This window comes from Microtus oregoni, unplaced genomic scaffold (genome assembly GCF_018167655.1).
Source record: "Microtus oregoni isolate MIOR12 unplaced genomic scaffold, Mior012 000017F_ref0000208, whole genome shotgun sequence".
Classification (NCBI taxonomy): Eukaryota; Metazoa; Chordata; class Mammalia; order Rodentia; family Cricetidae; genus Microtus; species Microtus oregoni.
Genome location: NW_024543076.1, coordinates 29,016,431 through 29,040,351, shown reverse-complemented (window position 1 = coordinate 29,040,351; position 23,921 = coordinate 29,016,431). Strand labels below are relative to the sequence as shown.

The 23,921-nt window shown below is 39.3% G+C and overlaps 1 protein-coding gene across 8 annotated transcripts in view; it reads right to left on the bottom strand.

The window, feature by feature from the left end:
• CUNH8orf34 (chromosome unknown C8orf34 homolog) overlaps positions 1-22,961 on the bottom strand; it is a 381,887-nt gene extending 358,926 nt beyond the window's left edge. For 6 of the 8 annotated variants that reach the window (XM_041667625.1, XM_041667630.1, XM_041667629.1 and 3 more), the window contains exon 1: positions 22,720-22,961. In XM_041667625.1, coding sequence (XP_041523559.1) covers positions 22,720-22,788 — 69 coding nt within the window. In that variant the 5' untranslated portion in view covers positions 22,789-22,961. Of the gene's footprint in view, positions 1-13,306; positions 13,408-22,719 lie in introns of all 8 variants that reach the window. The other 2 variants (XM_041667628.1, XM_041667631.1) reach the window with 2 other exon arrangements.
• Positions 22,962-23,921: the final 960 nt, after the last annotated feature.

Sequence of the window (23,921 nt, the reverse complement as noted above, 5' to 3'; positions counted from 1 at the left end):
AGTTAACAGGAGAACAATTGATCAGATCTTCACTTTGAGGCAACAGGTAGAAAAATATGAATAAGTTGAAAAAGACTTATATGTCTGTGGCATCAACTTCAGGAAGGCATTCGATAACATTTGGAGAAAAGGACTTTGGGAAACAATGAGATTCTACAGGTACCCAGAGGAAATCATAAAAATACTAGAAAATGCCTTTAAGCACACCCTTGCATCAGTTAGTCTGTGGAGAACTAAGTGATCAGTTTAAGACAATCATGGGAGTGTCACCACTCACCACTTTAATATATTCCTGGAATTAATGATATCAACAGCCCTGGAGGATGAGTAGAGAGGCATGCAGATAGGTGGTGTGCGAATCAATAATTTATGTTTTGCCGACAATACAGCACTACTTGATGAAAGTTCAAAGGAGCGCAGGTCATGGTAAACAGAGTGGTAGAAGTAAGTCAAGACCTTGGTATGAAAGTAAACATCGAGAAGACTGAGATACAGCACTTGGGAAGGGCGCACAGAATAAGAACCTCAAGAAACAGTCAACTTTGTTTCTCTGGGAGGAAACTCACTTCTAAGGAGGGAACTATTTCAGATGTCAAGAGGTAGATAGAGATAGAGAAGGCTGCATTCCAGGCACTAGGAAAGGTTTGGTCAGCAAGAGGCATAACAACAACAACAATAACAAAATTACAAGTATATGAGACACTTGTCTTCAGCTGTTTTCTTTACAACCCTGAAACCTGGACAATAAAACGCTCCTCAGAACAACGGCTGTATATGTTTGAGATGGCATGTCTCAGATGGATTTTAGGCATCACACAGAGTGACAGGCTGCCCAACGATCACATTAGAAACATCTCCATCTGCAGAAGGAAGTAAACTATAGGATATGACAATGGAGCTTAAGATACTTCAGCGATGTTATGAGAATGAATGATGGCAGATACGGGAAGATATCACTGCTTGGAGGAGTGCACGGGATAAGGTGAAGAAGGTCCTAAAAAACTCTGGATAGACAGCATAAAGGAAAACTGTAGAACCTTGGGTATGACAATAACACAAGCATCTAGGACTAACCAGGATAGGAACCACTGGAGAACCGCCACAGGGCTGTCCGTGCATGCTTAAACATTGCCGGGGCATAGATGATGATGATGATGATGATGATGATGATGATGATAATGGTTATGATGATGATAAAACAAAAGTGGAGAGAAAGAGAGTCACTGAAGCAATATAAAGTCAATCTGAAAAAGAATGTTCATGATAATCTTGCTATGGCTGAGGTCTGGGTTTTCCAAGACCGACATAGCGGGGTGAAATGCTGCTTAAGATTCCAAAACACCTAGTATCCACTTTTGACATCACACAATAGGTCTTGTACAAATAGTACCTGCTAATGTAATGAAAGTGGCCCTTCATATCAGACTCCAACAATCAAAACTGAATTCATAGATCTGATTCTTGCAGGGGCTCTCAGTCAAGCATTTGTTATTCATTCCAGTGTATAATCTGATGAAAGCAATTCTTCACAGTGCAACCTTTCAGAGAATGGATAGCCAGGTCCTTGGTCAACTAGTTTCATCCTAATATATATCTTATTTTTCAGTCTTTTTTTAAAAAAATATTTATTTAGTATTTATGCAATACTCTGCCTGCATATATGCCTGCACAGCAGAAGAGCGCACCAGATCTCAAGATAGATAGTTGTGATGTGCTATGTGGTTGCTGGGAATTGAACTTAGGACCTCTGGAAGAGCAGACAGTGCTCTTAACCGTTGAGCCATCTTTCCAGCCCAAATACATATCTTTTAACAACTTGAAAGTTAATGGGCATGAACCCTATAAATTCTTCTCTGAATATTGTTTCTTAAAACTCAACTATTAAGAAACCTAATGATGCTAATCCATCTTTTATCCCTTACAATCTGTAAGAGTGGAAGACTGCCAGCTCCAGCAGACTTCAAGGTCAGAGATGAATGTGCTGTGAGGGTCAGACTGAAAATAGTCATACAGATGTGGAAACTCTTTCATGAAGCTGAGAAGCCCACAAAGTAGGCTATGTGAAAATCTGTACAAAGTTAAGAGTATTGTTACTCATAGCTTCACGCAAGGCTAAGAGTCAAGATACTAAAGAATGGATCAAAGAACTAGATAAGCATGATAGACCAACATATCTGCTTTTAACTGTCATTGAATGTAATGCTAAGAGGACTGTTACTTCTTAGGGAAAAACGAGAAAAGCAAGAAACAAACACAAATACTGGATTCGCTAGGGATAATTCTTAGGGGTAAAGAACATTCAATTCAAAATGTTTCAAAAATATGCCATAATGCATCCATATGCAATTGAGTTCAATGTACAGACAAATCAATTACAACTTCAATGCAACGCACTTTGTTACAATGGATTTAGATCAGTAGGTTCAACAGGGGCATAATCTCAGGTTTTAGATCCTCTGAATGTGCCCTTTACTATATTTCAAAGTGAAATTTTTGATTTTTACGTTACAGAGACAACTTTCACTTTAAAACTATCAATACATCAGAAATAGAAGACCACCTATAACGAGAAGGTAATTTAGATATTTTGAATAATCCATTCCTTTTTATTTTTGCTGAGAACATCTAAGAACAAAGCAATTGTAAGAGGGACCACTATATTGGATTCAGTTGAATATGCAGTTTCTCAGCAAATTTCTTTTAAAAATAGACCTTAAATCTGAATTTTAAGTGAGACTTATTGGTAGTATTGTAACTGTGAACTCTATTGATGTAAGAAAATTGGTCAGGTATATAAAAAGGATACAAAAATGTATAGATAATATAGATATGCCAGAATGTAATCACTTGAGTGCATTCTGACTATATCTGTAATTGCTATTGATACAAGAAATGCTCTATGTATGCTTATTTTTCTCAGTATTCAATATGGCATTATATATGTTTATATATTATATATTTTAAATATATTGGTGTAGAACGCTCTTCTGTCTGTGTTGCTTTCATTGGTTAAATAAAGAAACTGCCTTGGCCTTTTGATAGGGCAGCACTTAGGTAGGCAAAGTAGACAGAACTGAACACTGGGAAGAAGGGCAGAGGGAAAGCTGCCATGGAGCTGCCAGGTCAGACATGCTGAATCTTTCCCGGTAAGCCACGACCTTGTGGTGACATACAGATTATTAGAAAGGGTTGAATCAAGATGTGAGAGTTAGCTAATAGAGGCTAGAGCTAATGGGCCAGGAAGTGTTTAAATGAATACAGTTTCTGGCTGATTATTTTGGGGGTTAAGCTAGCTGGGTGGCAGGGATGAAAAGCAGGTCCTCTCTCCTTCAACAATATATATTCAAAATGTTGTACAACATGATGCAAATACTCAAAACTAATCAAGACATTGTTGTGGAATAGAACATTTGTTTAAGTAAAGATGGGTTACATTTGTTTATGTTGCATAATAACTGTTTAACTATGTAAATGTATATATTCTTAGTTCTAATCTCAGGATACAAGAATCACAATTCAAAGGAACATCTTCACCTGGCCTGAACCGAAACACAACATTTCAATAAAAGAGAAACCATTACCTCTAATGTGATAGCAATCAATGGTACTGGGTGTCTACCATGTACCGTGCACTGAACTGGGTTCTTCAGAATTTTCGTCTTTGTGTCCTCATAATATCCCAACACAAGGATTTATTAGCTGAACATACCAATATGTTCAGGGATTGAATAATGTGCTCAGGGCCAAGAAGAGAATAAGTGATTAATTTACCTGAGTTCTATCCAGAGATCACCCTGTACCCCTCAGACAGACAGATATACTCATAGACAAATAGATGATAGGCAGATACATACTTACATTCATATACCCCCATACAATACATACATACATTCATAGACACAGATCATGTGACTTCCTCCTATTGAATGCAAGTGCACTTGAAGAGTTATACATTTTAGCCCTCACACTTCTGTGTGAATTGATTTACACTCACTCTCTTAAAAGCCAGTGCTAAAATAGAAAGCATAAGTTAATTAAGTATCCAAGAACATAATTAAAAGTTATTTGCTGTGCATAAGGGATACATAAACGCAAATACTTTGCATGTGGACTACTTTGCTCTGGTTGCCAAAATAATGAACATCAAGGTGCTATTTATTAGCTGCTTTTACTGCTAATATTTTTTTCTGTCAAAGGATAAAATTAAAAAGTTTATACTTTGCTTGTTTCAACAGACATCATCATAGACAGCTCAAGTATTCACTTTTTCTTATCCTGAGATCTAAGCTCTACTTAGAGATAGGACACAATACACCTGCCAACCATTCACAACGGTGGCTTTCACAGGACCTCGCTATGGATTTATTGCCCTCTCTGGTTGGATGCCAACCAGAAGAGGAGAGCAAAGGAACACTATTTGCATTCCTTCTAGCAATTCACTCATCTCTAATAGATGATAATGATACCTTTATCACTTTTACATTACAAAGGATATTCTTATTCTTAATACATGACACATTACCTTAAAATAATGAATTTCCTTGAATGATTTATGATTTACTATGGCCAGAAGAGCAGGTAGGCTAACCACAGATCGTCAACCCTTGCTTTGCTTCTCTAAATCCAGTATGGAGGCAGCATCCTCAGCTCTGCAATGGAATACCTGCTGCAGCCATACTTCTTCCTTCCCGCCCTTATTTCCAGTGTACCCCAAGATATTCCCTACCTAAACTGCCACCCTCCATTCACTCACTGCTTAACCCAGCTCAAGCAAGCATTCCCTGGGACCCACAGGCCACTCTTCACAGGAAAGCAATTGGGCTAAGTGCAGTTCTTTCCCTCTCTCTCCACTCCTCCGAGTCCAACCCTCCAGCTCATTCCCCAGCTCTGTACCAGGACTTTGATGTGGCCTCTCCTCACTCTCTACCCTCATTTCCAGGAGATCAACTGAGCAGATTCTGGTGTAGCACCTTGATTTCTCCCCTCCTGTGAACCTCTTTAGGTCCAGTAACCCATTCCCATTCCTAAGTGTCCACTCCCAATAGGTAGAAACACATTGATATATAAATCCAGTGGCTTATCTATCACAACTCTAGAAGAATTTCCTACATGGCAACACACAGGCACCGTGATCTCCCAAGAACCAGAGAGTAAACAGAAACCAAGGAACAAAACGCCCACCCAACAAAGACAAGAGCAGATATCAGCCCTTAGAAGTATAATCTTTCCAAACCCAGATGCCTAGATGCTAGTGTAACAGCAAAATCAATAACAGTCAGGACACTATGTCTCCATTAGCACCCAACAGCCCTACCACAGCAGATCCTGAATGTTCCAACATGATGAAGCACAATAAAAAGACCTTAAAACAGCTTTTTGTTTGTTTGTTTGTTTGTTTGTTTTCTGACTGTGATAGAGGAACTGATTAAGTCCTTTAAATAAATCAATGAAAATCTCAGGAGATCTTGTTTATTTCCCCTTCCCCAGAGTATCCATGTATGTCTCTCTTAGAAAACTGGGACTGGGGAGGGGGAATAAGGGAAGGTGGAAGGGGGCATGGAGGAGAAGAACATGAGGAAATGGTATGGTCAAGATGGAGGAGGACAGAGGGAGAGCAAGGAAAGAGACACCTTGATTGTGGGAGCCATTATGTAGCTAGTGTGAAACCTGGCACCAGGGAAATTCCCAGAAATCCACAAGGATGACCCCAAGCTAAGACCCAAAGAAATACTGGAGAAGGTGCCTGAACTGGCCTTCCCCTGTAACCAGATTGATGACCACTTTAATTATTATAATAGAACCTTCATCCAGCAAGTGATGGAAGCGGATGCAGAGATTCACAGCTAAACATTGCACTGAGCTCCCAAAGACCAGTCCAAGAGAGGGAAGAGTGATAACATGACTAAAAGGGTCAAAGCCGTGATGGAATACCCATAGAAACAGCTGACCTAAGCTAGTGGGGCCTTACTTACTCTGAACTGACAGAAGGGGAACATGCATAGGACCAAACTAGGCTTTCTGAATGTGGGTAACAGGTATGTGGTTGGGGCAGTCTTTGTGGCCACTGGCAGTGGGACCAGGATTTGTTGCTAGTGCTTGAACTGGCTTTTTGGAGCCCATTCTTTTTGGAGGGATAACGTGCTCTGTCTAAATATAGAGGGGAGGGCCTTGTTCCTGCCTCAAAGTGATATGTCAGAGTTTGTTGACTTCCCATGGGAAGCCTTTCTTTTTCTGAGGATTGGATGGGAGTTGGGGGGGGGGAGCATGAGGAGGAGAGTGGTATAGATATGTAAAATGAGAAAAGATCATTTTAAAAATAAATTAAATAATTTAATAAAAAAGAATGTTATCCAAAAAATGAAAAGAAATCAGAGAAAAAACAATTAAATTAAATGAATAAAAAATTTCAAGCCCTGAAATTAGCCTAGAATTAATAAACTGAATCAATAGAAAACTCAAATTGAGAAAAATATAAAAATGAACAATCTAGGAACTATACCAGGAACCACAGAGACAAGCATCAAGAAAAGAACACAAGAGATGAAACAAAGACTCTCAAGCACATCAGTCAGAGAAAATGTTGAATCTTAAAAAAAAAAAATCCTGGCACAAAATATCCAGGAGAACTAGGACATTATAAAATGACCAAATCTAAGAATGATAGGAATAAAGAAGAAGAAACTCAGGTCAAAGAGAGAATACTATCAAAAGAATCATAGAAGAAAATTTCTTGAACCCAAAGAAGTAGATGCCTATCAAGGTATGAGAAGCATACAGAAAATCAAATAGATAGGATCAGAAAAGAAATTTCTCTTGTCACATATTAATCAAAACACTAGACATACAGAACAAAAAAGGAAAAGACTATTAAAAGCTGCAAAGGAAAAAGATCAAGTAACATATAAAGGCAGACCTAATAGAATTACTCCTGAATTCTCAGCAAAGACTCTGAAAGGCAGAAGTGCTTGAACAGGTATGCTACAGACTCAAAGAGACCACAGATGGCAGCCCAGACTACCATACCCAGATAAATTTTCCAACACCGTACATGGTGAAAATAAGACAGACCATAATAAAATCAAATTTCAAAAACATCTGCTTACAAATACAGCCCTACAGAACTGTGCTAAAGGGAAACTAACTACACTCAAGGAAACACGGAGAATAAATAATCCAAAAAGAGCTAAATCAAAAAGGGGGACATACACAAGCACATGCAAACACACACAAACACAGAAACATGACCACAACTACCAACAACAGAAACAAAATAACAATCACTGGTCATAGATATCTGTCAACATCAATGGTTTCAATTCTCCAATAAAATGACACAAACTAAAATAATGGATGTGAAAAAAGGAGCCATCTTTCTGCTGCATCCAAGAAACACACCTTAACATCAAGGATAAACATCACCTCAGAGTAAAGGATAGAAAAAAGGTATTCCAAGCAAATGCACCTAAGATGCATGTAAGTTTAGCCATTTTATTATCTGACAAAATAGACTTCAAACAATAGCTAATAAGAAAAGGTATATAAAGACACTACAATCCCACCTAAGGAAAAACCTACCAAGAGGACATTACAATTCTTAACATCTATGCCCCAAACACAAGAGCACCCACATTTGTAAAAGAATCATTACTAAAGCCTAAATCACATATTGACTCTCACACATTGATAGAGGGAGATTTCAATACTCTATTCTCACCAATAGACAGGTCATGTGGGCAAAAATTAAGCACAGAAATGCTGGAGCTCTCAGACATTATAAACCAAACAGATGGACCTAACAGATATTTACAAAACATTTCAACAAAGCATAAATGAATATATATATTTTTATCAGTAAATCATGGAAATTTCTCCCAAACTCAGTCACAAAGCAAGTCTCAAAATATACAAGAAAATGAAATAACACCCTGCATCCTATCTGAACACCAGCTCTGATTAAAACTGAATATTAACAATAACAGAAACAATATAAAGCTTACAAACTCATGGAAAATGAACAACTTACTATAAAATAAAAAATAGGTCAAGACAGAAATTCAGAAAGAAATTAAAGATTTTTATAGAATTTGAATATATAAAATACCCAGACACAATGATGGCAGTTCTAAGAAGCAAAACCATAGCACTACATCTCTACATAAATAAGCTGGATAGATCTCATAATAGCAATTTAACAATATACCTGAAAGCTCTAGACCATAGAGAAGAAAGCACACCCAAAGAAATGACAAAAAATAAACTCTGTGTTAAAGTAAATAAAATAGAAACAATAACAACAAATTACAAAGAATCAATGAAATAAAAAAAGTGATTCTTTGAAAAGATCAGTAAGATTGACCAACCCTTACCAAAATTGGCTAAAAAGCATGGAGAGAATTGCCAAATTAACAAAATTAGAAAATGGGGAGGACATGATAACAGACACAAAGATAATCCAGACCCAACAAAGAAGGAGAATTACAGACAAATTTCCCTTAAGAATATAGGTGCAAATATTTTCAATAAAATTCTTGCAAACTGAATCAGATAACATATAAAAGAAATAATCCACCATGACCAAGCAGGCTTTATCCAAGCAATACATGAATGGTTCAACATATGTAAAACCTCCATGCAAAAGAAAAAAACTGAAAGACAAAAATCACATGATCATCTCATCAGTTGCCAAAAAGACCTTTGACAAAATCCAACACCCCTTCATGATCCAAGTCCTGGAGAAATTAGAGGTACAAGGGAAATACGTAAATATAATAAAGACAGTTTACATCAATTACATAGCCAACATTAATTTAAAGGGAGAGAAACTCAATGAAATTCTACTAAAATCGGGAACAAAACAAGACTGTCTACTCTCTTGATATATATTCAATACAGTACTTAAAATCTTAACTAGAGTAATAAGAAAACTGGAGGAAATCAAGGGATAAGAACTTGAAAGGCACTGGGTAGAAGTGATGCACACATGTAATACCAGCACATAGGAGACAGATGTAGGAGGATCTCTGTGAGTTCGAAGCCAGTTTGGTCTCTAATGAGAGTTCTAGGACAGTCAGAACAACACAGAGAAAACCTGTTCTCTCTCTCTCTTCTCTCTCTCTCTCTCTTCTCTCTCTCTCTCTCTCTCTCTCTCTCTCTCTCTCTCTCTCTCTCTCTCTCCCTCCCTCCCTCCCACGGTCCTGAGGTAAAAATCACAAAATACAGGTTAAAAAAATAAATCAATCAAACAAAACAAATGTGCTATAAAATTACTCCTAATGACATGTTGGTATGTTCCCAGACTGTGAAGAGAGAGAGAGAGAGAGAGAGAGAGAGAGAGAGAGAGAGAGAGAATTTGAAAGGAAAAAAGTCCAACTATCTTTATTTGCAGATGATAATACATAAGTGCCCTAAAAATTCCATCAGGAAACTTCCACATCCTATTCACACTTTTAGCTATTAACTTGATAAAAGATTAACTCATAAAAAATCAGCAGCCCTCCTATATACAAATGAAAAATGGACTATGAAAGAAATTAAGAAAACAGCACCTTTCATAATAGCCTCAAATAATATAAACTATCTTGGAGTAACTCTAACCAAGCAAGTGAAAGACTTGTATAATAAAAACGTCAAGTCATTGAAGAAGATATCAGAAGCTGAAAAGATCTCCCATGCTCAAGAATTGGCAGGATTAATATAGTAAAATATGGCCATCGTACCAAAAGAAATCTACAGATTCAACACAATCCTTCATCAAAATTCCAACACAATTCCTTATAGATCTTGAAGGAAAAAATCAGTTTCTTATGAAAACACACACACACACACACACAAAATGAGTATAGCTAAAACAATCCTGAATAATCGAAGATCTTCTAGAGGTATCATTATCCCTAATTTCAATTTATACTATAGAACAGCATGGTATTGAAACAAAACAGACATGAAGGTCAATGGAATCAAATTAAATCACATAATTCACACACCTATGTACATGTGATGTTTGATAAAGAAATTAGAAATATACATTGGAATAAAATAGCATCTTCAACAAATTGTTGATTTCTTATTGCTTATCTTTAATGCTAAATTGTTCTATTTACCACTAAGTACTCCAGAGTCGGATGTTGGGTTGAAAACCTGCTAGATCACAGAGGCCAAGAAGCAACCAACTAAACTTCCTTTTTAGCTGGAGACCCAGCAAGAGGGCATCTCTTCAGCTGTCCCAAGCCAAAAAGACCAAGTCCATTCCTACTTTCCCTGTGTGTTTCTCTATCCATCTCCCTGGCTCCTCTGAACTCTCTAGAGCTAATTACTGTCAATTTGTTGCTGGCTCCTGCCCCTTGATCCAAGGTCGATTTTAATAAGACAGTCTCAAGTCCTCACAGTATGAACAAATGGTGATGGTCCAGTTGAATGCCTGCATGTAAAAGAGTGCAAACAGATCCATATTTATCACCCTGCACAAAACTCAAGGCCTAGAGAATCAAAGACTTCAACATAAAACTAGTTACACTGAACATGATAGAAGAGAAAGTGGAAAAGGTCCAGCTCAAGGTCCAGCTGTACCACTCTTGGGCATAAACCCAAAGGATACTTCATCCTACCACAGAAGCACTTGCTCAACCATATTCATTGTTGCTATATTTATAATAGTCAGAAATTAGTAACAACTTAGATGTCCCTCCCCTCAACAGAAGAATGGGTAAAGAAAATGTGGTATATCTACACAATGAAATATTACTCAGCTATCAAAAAAATACATCATGAAATTTACAAGCTAATGGATGGATCTAGGAAACGTCATCTTAAGTGAGATATTCCTGACTCGGAAAGACAATTATAGTATGTATTCACTTATATGTAGATATTAGCTGTTAAGTCAATGATAAGCAAGCTAAAAGTCATAGAACCACAGAGGGTAGGTGTAAGTAGTGGACTTGAGGGTAAGATCGATCTCATCTCATTAAGAAAAGGAAATAGAATAGGTAGTTATGAATGGATGAAGGAGGGGCTAAAATAGAATGATCAAGGGGGAAGAAAGAAGAGGAGAGAGGGAATATGGAGAGAGATGGCTAACATTAAGGGACATTCAAGGGGTAGTATGGAAACCTAGTAAAGTATAAACCTCCTAAAATATATATATATATATATATATATATATATATATATATGAAAGCAATCTAAAAGAAATTACCAAATAATGAAGGATACAGTCTTAACTAGCCATCTCTTGTTACCAAATTAAGCTTACAGAGTAATATTGGGTTACATATAATTAAACTATTGGCCAAAGGAGTCCCATAGGAATCCCAAACACTTCAGACTATTGTCAAGAATATAGGTCCACAAACTGACAGCAAGGTTCCCTTGCTGAAGACACCTACACAACTCAATTAAAATGAAGACATTGAGCTGGTGCCTACATAGAGTCTTCGCCCCTGAGTCCTACTGTCTTTGGTATGGGAAGGTACTCTGCAAGCTACCAGAAGAGAATGTAAACACCAAGCCAACCACAAATCCTTTGATCAACAGTGGTGCCCTGCCTGTAAGGTATGTTAAGGTAATGGTGGCACAAAGCTCGTGGGAGTAATTGACCAATACCTGATTTGACTTAAGACCCTCTCCATGAGATGGAACCTATACACAACACTGCTTTGGTGACCAAGAACCAAAGATTAGATCCCCCATGGTCCTGAGGTAAAAATCACAAAATACAGGTTTAAAAAAATCAATCAATCAAACAAAACAAATGTGCTATAAAATTACTCCTAATGACATGTTGGTATGTTCCCAGACTGTGGTGTAGGAGGTTCTTCTATCTATGTGTTGCTTTCACTGGTTGGTTTTTGATAGGGCAGCACTTAGGTGGAGTAGACAGAACCGAATGCTGGGAAGAAGGGAGACAGCCGCCATGAAGTTGCCAGGTCAGATACACTTCTCAGTAAGCCACAACCTCGTGGTGATACACAGATTAACGGAAATGGGTTAGATCAGGATGTGAGAGTTGGCCAAGAAGAGGCTAGATTTAATGGGCCAGGCAGTAATTAAATTAATACAATTTTTTGTGGTTATTTCAGGGGTTAAGCTAGCCAGGCAGCCGGACTCAGCCTGCTCCTCCATACTACAAGATTGTGCCTTGCTCATCAAAGAAGTTTCCTTCTGCAGCAAATGGGAACAAATACAGAGACCAGACATTATGCTAAGAGATATACCTTGGAACACCCAGCTTTAAATAGGATTTATCTATTAAATTCTGCTCCTCAGGGCTCAGGCAATGCCACAGAAGAGAAAATGAAAACAGAGTTAGAGCCAAAAGAGATGGAGGACACCAAGAGACATTTAAAGAACCTTTAAATCAATTTCATATGAGCAAAGGTCATATGAACTCACAAAGACTGGGACAACATGCACAGGGCCTGAAGAGGTCTGTATTAGGTCCTCTGTATAAATATTGTGTTTTTTATATTAGTTTGATGTTTTTATGGTATTCCTGAGTGCGAATGATTGAGTTTCTGATTCTAGTGCCTTCTCTTGGGTTCTTTTCCTTCTGTTTATTTATCTTGTCCAAATCTGAAGTGATAGTTTTTGTTTTATCCTATAGCATTTTATGTTGTTAATATTTTATTATTATCCTGGAGAACATTCTGCTTTCTAATGAGAGACAGAAAGAGTGTGAATACGAAGGTGGGGGGATATGGTGGGAAGGAACTGGTAGGAGCAGAGGAAATTCCCGAGAAGCCATAATCAGAATATATTATGTGAGAAAATAACCTATTTTCAATAAAAGGGAAAAAAGAAATATGCCATGATTACTAGGTCTAATATTCTTTCAAATAAAATTGGGTATACAGGAACTTGGGAGAAGGCAAGATAGATAAACACTTATGGCAAAACCCGGGGGACCAGAGTTAATCCCAAGCAAATGCAGAAAATTTAGGCAAGAGAGCTATCCTGCCTGTAATGCTATTACTAGGGAGTCAGAGATGAGAGGTTCCAGGATGAGCAGACTAGCTAAATTAAATGTAATTAAGCTCTAGATTTTAGCCAAGGATCCTGCCTCAATAAATAAAGTGGGCAGTGATCAAGGAAGACACTAGATACTAATTTTTGATCTACATAGGCATCTATATGTGCCCACACACATGTGAAAACACAGACACACATGCATACACTACACACACATATTAATAATTAGCTACACTGAAGAATATAAATGCAATATATGAATATTTTAGAACATTCAAATACTTTAGGGCACAAAGAAACACTCTGAGACCCAGTTAACTTAATCCAGAAAATTCCTCACAGGCATAACCAGATGTTTGTCTCCGAGGTGTTGTTAGATTCTGTCAAGTCGGCAGTCAATATAACCCAGCAGAGAGTCTGTGGTCACTCACAATTGGAGAGCTAAAACATGTACACAAAAGGGAAGACAAGGATTCCGTTACCAGCTTATATCACTGTCAGCCTATGGCTCTCCAACTTCATTTAAATGTGTCTGTACGTACAAAAGGAAGTAAATTCTAAATATTTCTATGTGAAATCTTTTTCATATTTCACTTCAGTATGTATCAGGGCACACTAGTATTCCAAGTCTCATTCATCTGTAATTACAGAGACTTTTAAATGGCAGTAGTGAACTCTGCATATGAGAATCAGTTTGATTTGTTTTAATAGGTGTATTTTTTTCAAAACACGGTTTCAAACTGATCTAAATATTTTATTATTTATAAAGGCATTAGTTTAGTCACAAGTTCTGACCATTTCAAATAATACACAATTCATATTCTTCCAAATTTTTACATATGTGCCAAGATTTCTGCATAACACATTCCTACAAATGAAACCATTGGTTGGAGAGTTCTTTGACAAGCATATTGTAATTAGAATCTGACTGCTCCTTGGAAGCCCATGTTGAGAGGGCCTTATCTCAGCCTGTGTTGCTATTGACAGTGGTGGGACCATTAAGCTTGCTATACAGCAAGTTAGGAAGAAGCTAGTCTACTAGGATGTGTTAGCAAGGAAGGGGATAAATAGGACTTTGGAGTCGTCTCTATTTTTCATCCCCTAGCTTCCATGAGGTGAGCAAGTCCTATTATGAAGGACTACCTCTTCACACACCCCAAGTAATATGGCCAACTGAAGGTGAACTTGAACCTCTAAAAACTGTGAGCAGAAATAAACCTTTCCTTTATTTATTTATTTTTTTTTTGAGATTTCTTGGGCTTGCTTCAGGAAAATGAAGCTTTGAACCGTCACAATGAATTACGTTCATATGTTTAATTACTCATATAATTTTAAGAGTTATTGTTGATTCCTACTTTCATTGTTTAAATTAGCATATAAAAGCTTCATTATGGTATTTTAAGCATAATTGTCTGTTGTTGATCTTACTTCCCACAAGCGTCTTCAGCTCCCTGACCCTTCCACCCCAATAGTTCCTTTCAACTTTGATGTCACGTGTGCTATGGTCCTTCCTTATTTCCTCATTTCCTTGACACCTTTTTTTTCTTTTCATATTCTCCTTTCTGGTTTCATGAGTCTCTCTCTCTCTCTCTCTCTCTCTCGCTCTCTCTCTCTCTCTCTCTCTCTCTCTCTCTCATTGATACACATGTATCTGCTTTGAAAGCTAGTACCCACATGTGGAAAAGAATAAACAGCAAATACCCATAAGACTTGAAAGCCACTACAGAGTTCTGTGCACGTATATGTTTATTGCTGCTCTATTCTCATCAGCAAGGAAATGGAGTCACCCTAGATTGTTCATCAGCCGATGAATGGCCCATAAAAATGTGTTACGTATATACAATATGCTTTCATTCAGTCATAAGAAAATGAAACTTGGAAATTTGCAGGAAAATGGATAGATTTGAAACTGTTATTTTAAGTGAAGTAACTTAATTTCAGAAAAAGCACTTTTAATTTGATATATTTAAGCAACTTTCTAGTACAAAAATTCCACCAATGTTAATAGAATAACCATATTTACACATCAAATTGAAATATATATTTACATTTAAGAGAACACAATTTCAAAATTATTGATTCTCTCAGCAATTTGCATCATGTCGTCTAAATACACTGCAGTATTGTGTAATATTTTTGTGACTAGCTGGAGGATCAGTAAGATTTGTTTTGCTGAGAAGTGTACAATTTTTTAATTCCTAAATTTAAGGACTTATTGATAATTTTGTTGTATATAACAAAGGCCTAAAAACGTTGTGTTTATCTTGTCAGTCTTTACATTTTGAACAGTTTAGTCAATTCTGTAATTTGCTTTAATTGTTTGATTATAGAACCAACAACCTCTTAAGAAATGGTATGTGAGACAATGTTATGGTTAGAACCTAAATGTGTCCCCCCAAACACAGGTGTTGAAGGTTTGCTCCCCAGGTGTTGGTGCTGTAGAGAAGCGGCAGACACTTTAGGTTCATGAGCCAAGATGAAGGAAGTTCACCTTCTGAGACATGTCCCTGGGGATGTGGTGATACTGAGGCACTGCCCTGCTCCTCGGCCTCTTTCATCCATTTCAGCTTCCTTGAGTGGAACAGGTTCCCTCCCGGATCTGCCTCCCATCATAGGCCTGAGAGAAAACAGCCAAGTGGCCGTGGCCGGACATCATGAGTCAGAATCAACCTTCCTCCTTTAAGATGGTGTTCTAAGTGATTTTGTCACAGTGCCTGAAACTCAACCATACATAGACTGGGGACTACTTTATTAAAATTTTATTTTGAAGTAATTGTAGACGCATATGCAATTGCAATAAACTGTACAAGAAATCGCTTATTTCCATGTTCCCAAGTGGGAATATCATGTAAAATACAGAATAATACCGAGACCAGCATATTGACACTTGCTCAGTCCAAACGCAGAGATCATTGCCACCACTCTAAGAACCCCCATGTTGCTACCTTAGAGCCCTACTTGCTTTGCTCATTCCTCTCTATAACTCTCAACACCTGAAAATCAAAAGTCTGTTTCCTGTTTTATGACTTTGCCACTATTACATAAATAGACTCACATATTAAATAAACTTTTAGCTTTCCCATTCATATAATTATTTGGGGGATTTGTGTGTATTATTGTGTACATCAAAAATCCGTATTCTGTTTAATAATACTATATTATATAGGTACACTTTTATCTATTTCTATTACAATGTTTCATAATTTTGGCTATGGGAACCTAAGCTATCATACTCAGCATAGTTGGATCTAGGTTTGGAGTGGAGAGCAAAAGAGAAAAGGAGTGCACACTGCAACAGAATACTAATGAACGTGAACTAGCAGGAAGAGGTGTGAGAGGGTGATGGGGTGAATACGGCCGAAGAATACATCAGAGTTAAGTGAAAATATCATCACGAAATATCACTTTGTACAATGAACATATACTAATAAACATGACATGTATTAAAGTTTTTTAATTTATATTTTATGCATGTTTATTTACTTATACCTTATTTGTGCCTGCTGTCTATAGAGGCCAAAAGAGGACATTAGATCCTCTGGAATTGAAGCTACAGATGGTAGTGTGTTCATCACTATGGTGTGGTGTAAGATACCCTGTGTTCACTCATCTTATACAAACCTGGGATCAATCATTCCTTCGGGAACACCCGGTTCTTTTTTATCTCTTGTTTATTTTTATTTCGTGTGCATTGATGTTTTGCCTGCATTTATATCTGTGTGAAGTAGTCAGATCCTCTAGAACTGGAGCCACAGACAGTTGTGGGCTGCCATGTGTGTTCTGGGAATTGAACCTAGGACGTCTGGAAGAGCAACCAGTGCTTTTAGCCACTTGAGTCTTCTCTCCAGCTCACCTTCTGGTAAGGAAGGATATTTAGACACCACAATCTGGGTACCACCTGTGTTCATTGCTACTTGGGTATTGCATTTCCAGTTTCTTTTTTTACTATTTTTATTTTTCCATTCAATTATTTACACTTCCTTCCCTCTTCCCAAAGCCCTCCTGCTCCCGCATAACCCCTCCTCCCTCTTCCACCCTGCTTAAGAGACGGCAGGGAACCCTGCCCTGTGAGAAGTCAGTTTCTCACAGTAAACAGAGTAAGGATAAAAATGTGGTACAAACGCCTTAGCATAAGTAAAATCTCCAAATCTACTGAAAGTCCTTAGGTTACACAGCACCTGCCATTCCACTCTAACATTCAAGCTTTCTCCACTTCTAATCTCTGATTTATATCTTCATCTGGGAGGAAAAAATGGCTTTCATGATTTTCAATAAATGCGATTCTTTCCTTAATACCTGTATCACCCACCCCCCCCCCCCCGAATAAAAAAAAATCATCTGGTCCTGCCAAGTGATTGCTCCGCTCAGCTACTGAATCAGGTCCACATATCCTCAAGGTCACCTGCCCAATTTAGCTGTGCTCATTGCATGATTCTGCCTGACGGCTGCTTAATTTAAATAGTAAGGAAATAAAGAGGGCCATAGTATTTCCAAAATCCCATATTTCCATTGATCACAGACTGGGATTGGTATGTAAAATAAAATAAAAGGCTATTTTAGAAAAATAATAAGAGCATTTCAAACACTGAGATACTACTTGCCTCTTCAAATATGTTGGTAATGTTTTTGAATGTTTTTTTTTTTAATCTTCTTTTGCTGGGGCCAGGAGTGCTCAGGAATGACTACAGATCTTGTGTATAAAAGACAAGTGCTTTCCCAGTCGGCTACATCCCCAGCACTACTTCATTATGGAGTAACTTTATTTCCTTATAAACTAATTGAAAAGAAGACACCACAAGGTAGAAATGAAAAATAAATGTACTAATAACCTAAAGCATATTAAATGCATTTAAAGATTATTTTAAGGTAAATCAATACAAATGTATTAACTTTGGCTTTGGAAAATGTTATTCAAATGATCATCTTACCTTATGTATGGTTCTCTAACTGTTTCAGGATTATAAAGATTAGTATAAATTTAGAAACAAAAAAAAAAACCTTTATCACTTCAAGAACTGAGAGGAAATCTCTGACAAGAGTTGCTCCAAACACATATTGGCTTATTATTAACTTGAAGACTTTCTAAGTATCATGCTGGTATTTTTATGACTTCTCCCTTGGAAGCATTTTATTAAAAATTACATTTTTACATTAATCTTTCAGAATTATGTGGGCATAGAGCTCACCTCTTGAGTTTAGCAAGGGGTGACTTTATCCTTCTGTACCCTTTATAGCCATATGCTAACCACAGCCATCAGCATGTGATATGGGATTCCCCTCTGCATGCTGTGAATACCATTGGTTAATAAAGAAACTGCTTTGAGCCTATAGCAGAACAGGGCAGAAGAGAGTTAGGTGGGGCAAACTAAACTGAATGCTGGGAGAAAGAAGGAGGAGTCAGAGAGAAGCCATGGAGCCCTACCAGAGACAGATGCCAAAACTTTACTCGGTAAGCCACAGCCTAGTGGCAATACACAGATTAATGGAGATGGGTTAATTTAAGATATGAGTTAGCTAGAAATATGCTTTAGCTATTGGCCAAATATATTGCAAATAATATAGTTCCTGTATGATTATTTTGGGGCTGAGCAACCGTGAACTAACAAGCAGGCATGCATACATCTCCACAGACAGGATAGCTTCCTAAAGAGCAGGGCATGCTTTTCAGACTATAAAGGATATTAAAAAAGAAAAGTCATGAGCTTGGGAAGGATAGAAGCAGATTAAAGTTTGAGCTTCCATAAGTGTACGTACCAGAGATGAGCAAGCAATACTACAGTGTAATGTACAAAGATGGGTCTGGGGAAGCCCAAGATCTGGTCGTGAGTCTAACTCGCCGTGTGTGCAGCAAATTAGTTCATACAGATTTAGGCCATATAAGTAATGGGACAGTGAACTATAAGCATGATGAGAAAGTGACTCCAGTCTACTTGGAGAAAGACCACATTCAAAGAAGTACACTGAGTTTGGCTGACTGCACAGTCAGCACACATAGACTTGAAATTTCTGTGAAAACACATGAGTACGCTTACTACTTTTTGAACTAGCTCAGGATGTCATACTCTTTGGTGAAAGCAGTACCAATATGCTTGGCTACCTTGAATATCTTTCCAACCAGTAAATAATTACTGTATATTTAATAAAAGGGGGAACTAAAAGTGCATAGCTCTTTGTGTGAAAAATGAGGGATGTTGCTGTTCCACATCACATAATCTCTCAGGAGCTAATTTAAATGGTTTCTACTAAAGACAAAAGGGGCCAGTTTAATTCCCTAAGCAGGTAAATGTCAAGCAATTCAGGTGCAGAGTTTTTAAGTACTGATTTTTTAAAAGATATTAACATGCTGGCCTTGGGGTTCGATACAACTCTCTTCACACCACACATTTATGTATGTTACAAAACTACTTCACTTTTGTGGGACATGAACCATTTTATACCTTTCCAGTTAAATAAGAACTTAGATGTAAATTTTAAAGTGAGCAAAGTCACAGTTCTATGGGATCACAGCTCTGTGAAACACTCTTTGCAAACCAAATGCCCAGGTGACACACTGCTTGCCTACATTTAAAAAGCCAGAGGGAAAACTGAAACTATTACATACTACATAACTTTCAAAGTTTGAGGAATGCAAGTCATTTTATCTTGCATGGGCTCATAATCTTTTAAAATATCATCACTTGGGGCTTTTATGCAATGATTTTTAAAGCATGGTTTGCAATGCTTCAAACTGTTTTAGGTCATGTTTAAAGGCAGTTTAAATGTATATTCCTATATGACTTCAAATTAAAGTTATCTTCAATTTATTTTGGAGGTGGTGAATGCAACATTTTTTAATCATCACACATAACAAATTAGCAGTGATAAAGCCAATATTCAGAGATAAACTAAGTACAGAAATTGAATAAATAGATTTCAAAGTTTTTAAAAAAAATCAATCCTGGAATAGTGAGCCATGCTTTTAATTCCAGCATTTGGGAGGTGGAGGCAGGTAGACCTCTGAAAGACCAACCTGGTCTACAAATGAAGTTCTAACCAAGGCAGCCATAACTACATAGTCTTAAAAAAATCCAGAAAATCCAGTCATTCTCACCCTTGGGAGGAGGTTATCTTTCCTATTTGATATTCTTTAAATAACTTTGATAAATTCCCTTTAAAGTGTTTCACTGTATATAGCTTTCTCCAAACATTCCTCACATACAAAGCCCACAATGGGACACACTGCCAGATACTGCATGTTTTGACTACTGAGGAGCCCTGTGTCAGTCCTTGGGCCTCCAGACAACATTGTAGGTGATAAGTATGGGAGTTGCCTATTTTGATTGGTGGTTTGTCAAAGAAAATTTTAAGTTTCCATTATTATTTCTCAAAATGTGGTCCAAGAATTGTAGCGATCTATTGTACTACTCTTGATGGTCCACATCCCAGGGACTCTTCACTGAGGCTTCCAAGTCAGTTCTGAGAATCACTGAGTCACGGGAATTTGAGATCATCACCATCCATCTTATAGATGGTATTTCTGTACTCTGGGTTTTTTGTTTGTTTGTTGCTGTTAGGCTTGGTCACTTGAGGGGGGGGGTTGCTGTGACAGGTATTTGTGACAGGTATTGCTCTCCACCTTTGACTGACCGGGTAACTATGGTGATCATCTCTCTGCAGCCGCACAAGTGCCAGTATGACCACTGTGGGCCACCACATCTGACTACGCTGATTTCTAACTTGAGGAGAAACATCTGCTCTCAGAGCCAAGCTCTAGCACCGTGACTGCCCAAGCATCTGCCCCACCCTGCCCTTAGCAGAGAACTTACCGTGCTTTTTTTCCTCCCTTCAGTGATGGAAAGTGCTCATTAATCCTTAAAAATTAGCTACTCATCACTTCGATCCAAGCTAATGGGGATTATGTAATGGACGTGCAGTACAAGAGAAGGCTTAGAATTTTGTTGGGTTTGGGTGAGGAGAGAGAAAGCTTTTGTGAAACAATTTCCTCTGTCACTTAAAACTCTTCCGTGGGGAATTAGCTGCTGAGCATTAAAGGGGAGGAGACAACTCGTAAATACCAACCTGAGCTTCTTTCCTAATTACGCAGAAGGTTAATTCCATTATTATCACTTGGGAAGAAGGATGGGAGTGTTAAAATAAGTGAGAGAGCTGTCTCTTAGAGAAATTCACTTATTTTTCCATGCCTAATGGAGCTTTAGATTCCAGGTTGCCAGTCGACAAATACAGTCTAAATGTATTCGTGTGATTATTTTGATGCAATTTATATACTATTCATCATTCTGCTTCTACCTTTCTGTGTTTTACCGATATGAGGCCATGTGTAACTTAGAAGCATTAAAGTAAGCATAAAGAAAGGGTTCTAGAGGCTCACACGACTGGAGGGTACTGATTTAGCAGAAGCAAGATTTCCATTGCCAACATTTTGAAACCAACAGAATATTAATAGAGCCACAAGACTTTGTGGTCCTGTTAAAGGAGTTTTTGTAGAACAGTGCTACAACATTTCTAGATATTACCACATTAACTTAAGGTCGGGCACGAAAACTTTAGGATTTCGCAAAGCTTACATATTTGAAAGCTGTTCTCCCCAGGGAAAAAGACTTATTTGATACACACACACACACACACACACACCATGAGTCCTTTCAAACTAAACCATTAATTCGCATCATCTCTCTCTCTCTCTCTCTCTCTCTCTCTCTCTCTCTCTCTCTCTCTCTCTCTCTCCCCTGCCCTGGTCTGCAAGAAACGCCTCCATCCTCAATACCAATAATAACCCCCTTTTCCCCTTTCTCCCCAACTCTTCGAGCTAAGAGATCTGCAGCTGTTTTTCAGGTGTGTGTGTGTGTGTGTTGGAGGTCAGTCGGTCCCTTCTCTGGCTCTCCTCTAGTGGGTGCTCATCTAGGATAGTGGACAGTGAAAGTAAGGAACCCAGGGCTTCCCTCCCTGATGAGCCTTGCCACCTGAATACCTGACCCCACCCCCAACCGCCAGCACTGAGCGAGCAACCTGCGGTGCCCCCAGTGAATACCCAGCTTTCTGCCTCTAGGTCGCAGTTTCCCTCTTGCTCCCGCTCTTTTCCTCCCTTGTGTTTTTGTCACCAATTATTTAAAGTCGAAAAAAACAACTCAAGATAGTCTCCTTCTCAGAAAACAGGCATGCTTTCCCCAAACCCTTCCCTCCCGCCTCGTTTCCGCCTTTGAACACAGGTAGGGGCAGCTAGGCAAAGGGTTCTAGTTTCAAGCACAGATCAGTATCAGGTTCCCAACGGGCCAGCTTCCCTCCGGTTCAACGTATTCTTTCTCCACTGGGCACTTCCTCCCCCTTTTCAGGCCCTATTCTGCCCATATTTATAAAAAAAAAAAATATTTAACATGCAAGATAGTGTGAATTCCAGGTGTGTGTGTGTGTGTGTGTGTGTGTGTGTGTGTGTGTGTGTGTGTTAGTCTGATGGTGTGCATATGAATTGCCCGTCTCACTCTGTGTGAGCCCTACCATGTTGGTAGTAGATGCAGGACAGTCGGACGGCTCCAATTGTCCTGCTAGGCTAAGGGTGGACCCTCCGGAACTCACCTGTCTGCGTCCAGGTAACTGGCCAAGTGCCCTCTGGGCCGCGTTCCAGAACAGCTAACCAGGCAGTGCTCCCTCTCCCGCGCATTTGCTCTGCACCCCACCTCCAGTTAGGGGGATTCTGATTTTATTTCTGCACCCCAACCCCCAAAGACAGCGGGATCGTTGTCCACCAGGGCTCCTTACCTCAAACAGAGGACCGATCTTGTTTTTCTCCAGGTAAGCCTGGATTCGGGTTTGTTGACGAGACGCCATGGAGAAATAGATGAGAGAAGACAGTGCCCCTTGGCTGGCGACAGCCCCTCCTTTGCCCCCAAATGGACTCGGGACAGGAGCTCTGGAGCCTGGGCTCCCTGGCACAGCGGTGGGCAACAACCGGGTAAGCGGTGAGCGGCGAGCCCCGAAGGGAGCAGGGAGCAGAAAGCAGGGAACCCCAGCGAGGCTCTGCCAACTCAAGCAACTCCGAAGCGAGGAAAGAACTCCATAGCGTTCTGCAGCTCGCGCCCACCGGCTCAGCTTTCCGCAACGCGGCCGCCGCGGGGAAATCGCGGGCAGAGGCTCGTTTGTCCTCTGGGCGGCAGCAGCAGGAGCCGGTGGCGGTGGCCAAAGGCGAGTGTCTGTGCAGCGCCTCCGGTAGCCCAGCTTGGGGACAGCGGCGGCCGCAGGGGTGGCAGCGCGCGGAACCGCCCAAAGCGCGCCACGGTGTGCGCCCAGCTCCAGGCTGCCAGGAGCCAGTACCCAGGCTGCTCCCCGAGGCGGTGCTCGCTCCCTAGCGACAGCGCCGCTCAAAAAGCCAATGGTAAAGGTGCTTCTTTCAAAGTGCACATAAATCTGGTGCTTGTTGGCTACTCCTTGGCAGCTACAACTGCAGTTCCAAAGAGGATGATCCTCATCACCCAGGATGATCCTCTCCTGAGCGCCTGCTCTGCCTTCACTAGCTAAGAGAGAAAGCCAGAAATTAAAGCTAGTGGGTGCGTTTTGAAGAGAAAACAAAGTTGCTTGTCATACGAGAATAATAATAAAGAAGATGAAAAAGGTATCTGATCTGGCCTGGAGCAAGTCAACTGTCTGAGAACTGATTGAAAATTCCCGAAGTGCATACACCCAAAGGCTGGAAGCAACCCCTGGCCATTTGGATGGGAGATGAAACAAAGCGAGCCAGCTCTGGGCTTCCAAGTTTGCTTCTCTGCCCACGCCTTCAATTCTGCCTCTAGCTAGGGCTCAGGCGCTCTGGGTGAGCTCCCTCCCAGCATTGCTTCCTCTAGATACCTCCTGAGCACCTCACTTTTACCTAATCCCTTCTTATTATGCAGGGCTGTTCAAAAGGAAGATATACAGCTATCACTGTGCTTTCTGTAGAGTTCTTCGCAATTTTTAAAAATACAATA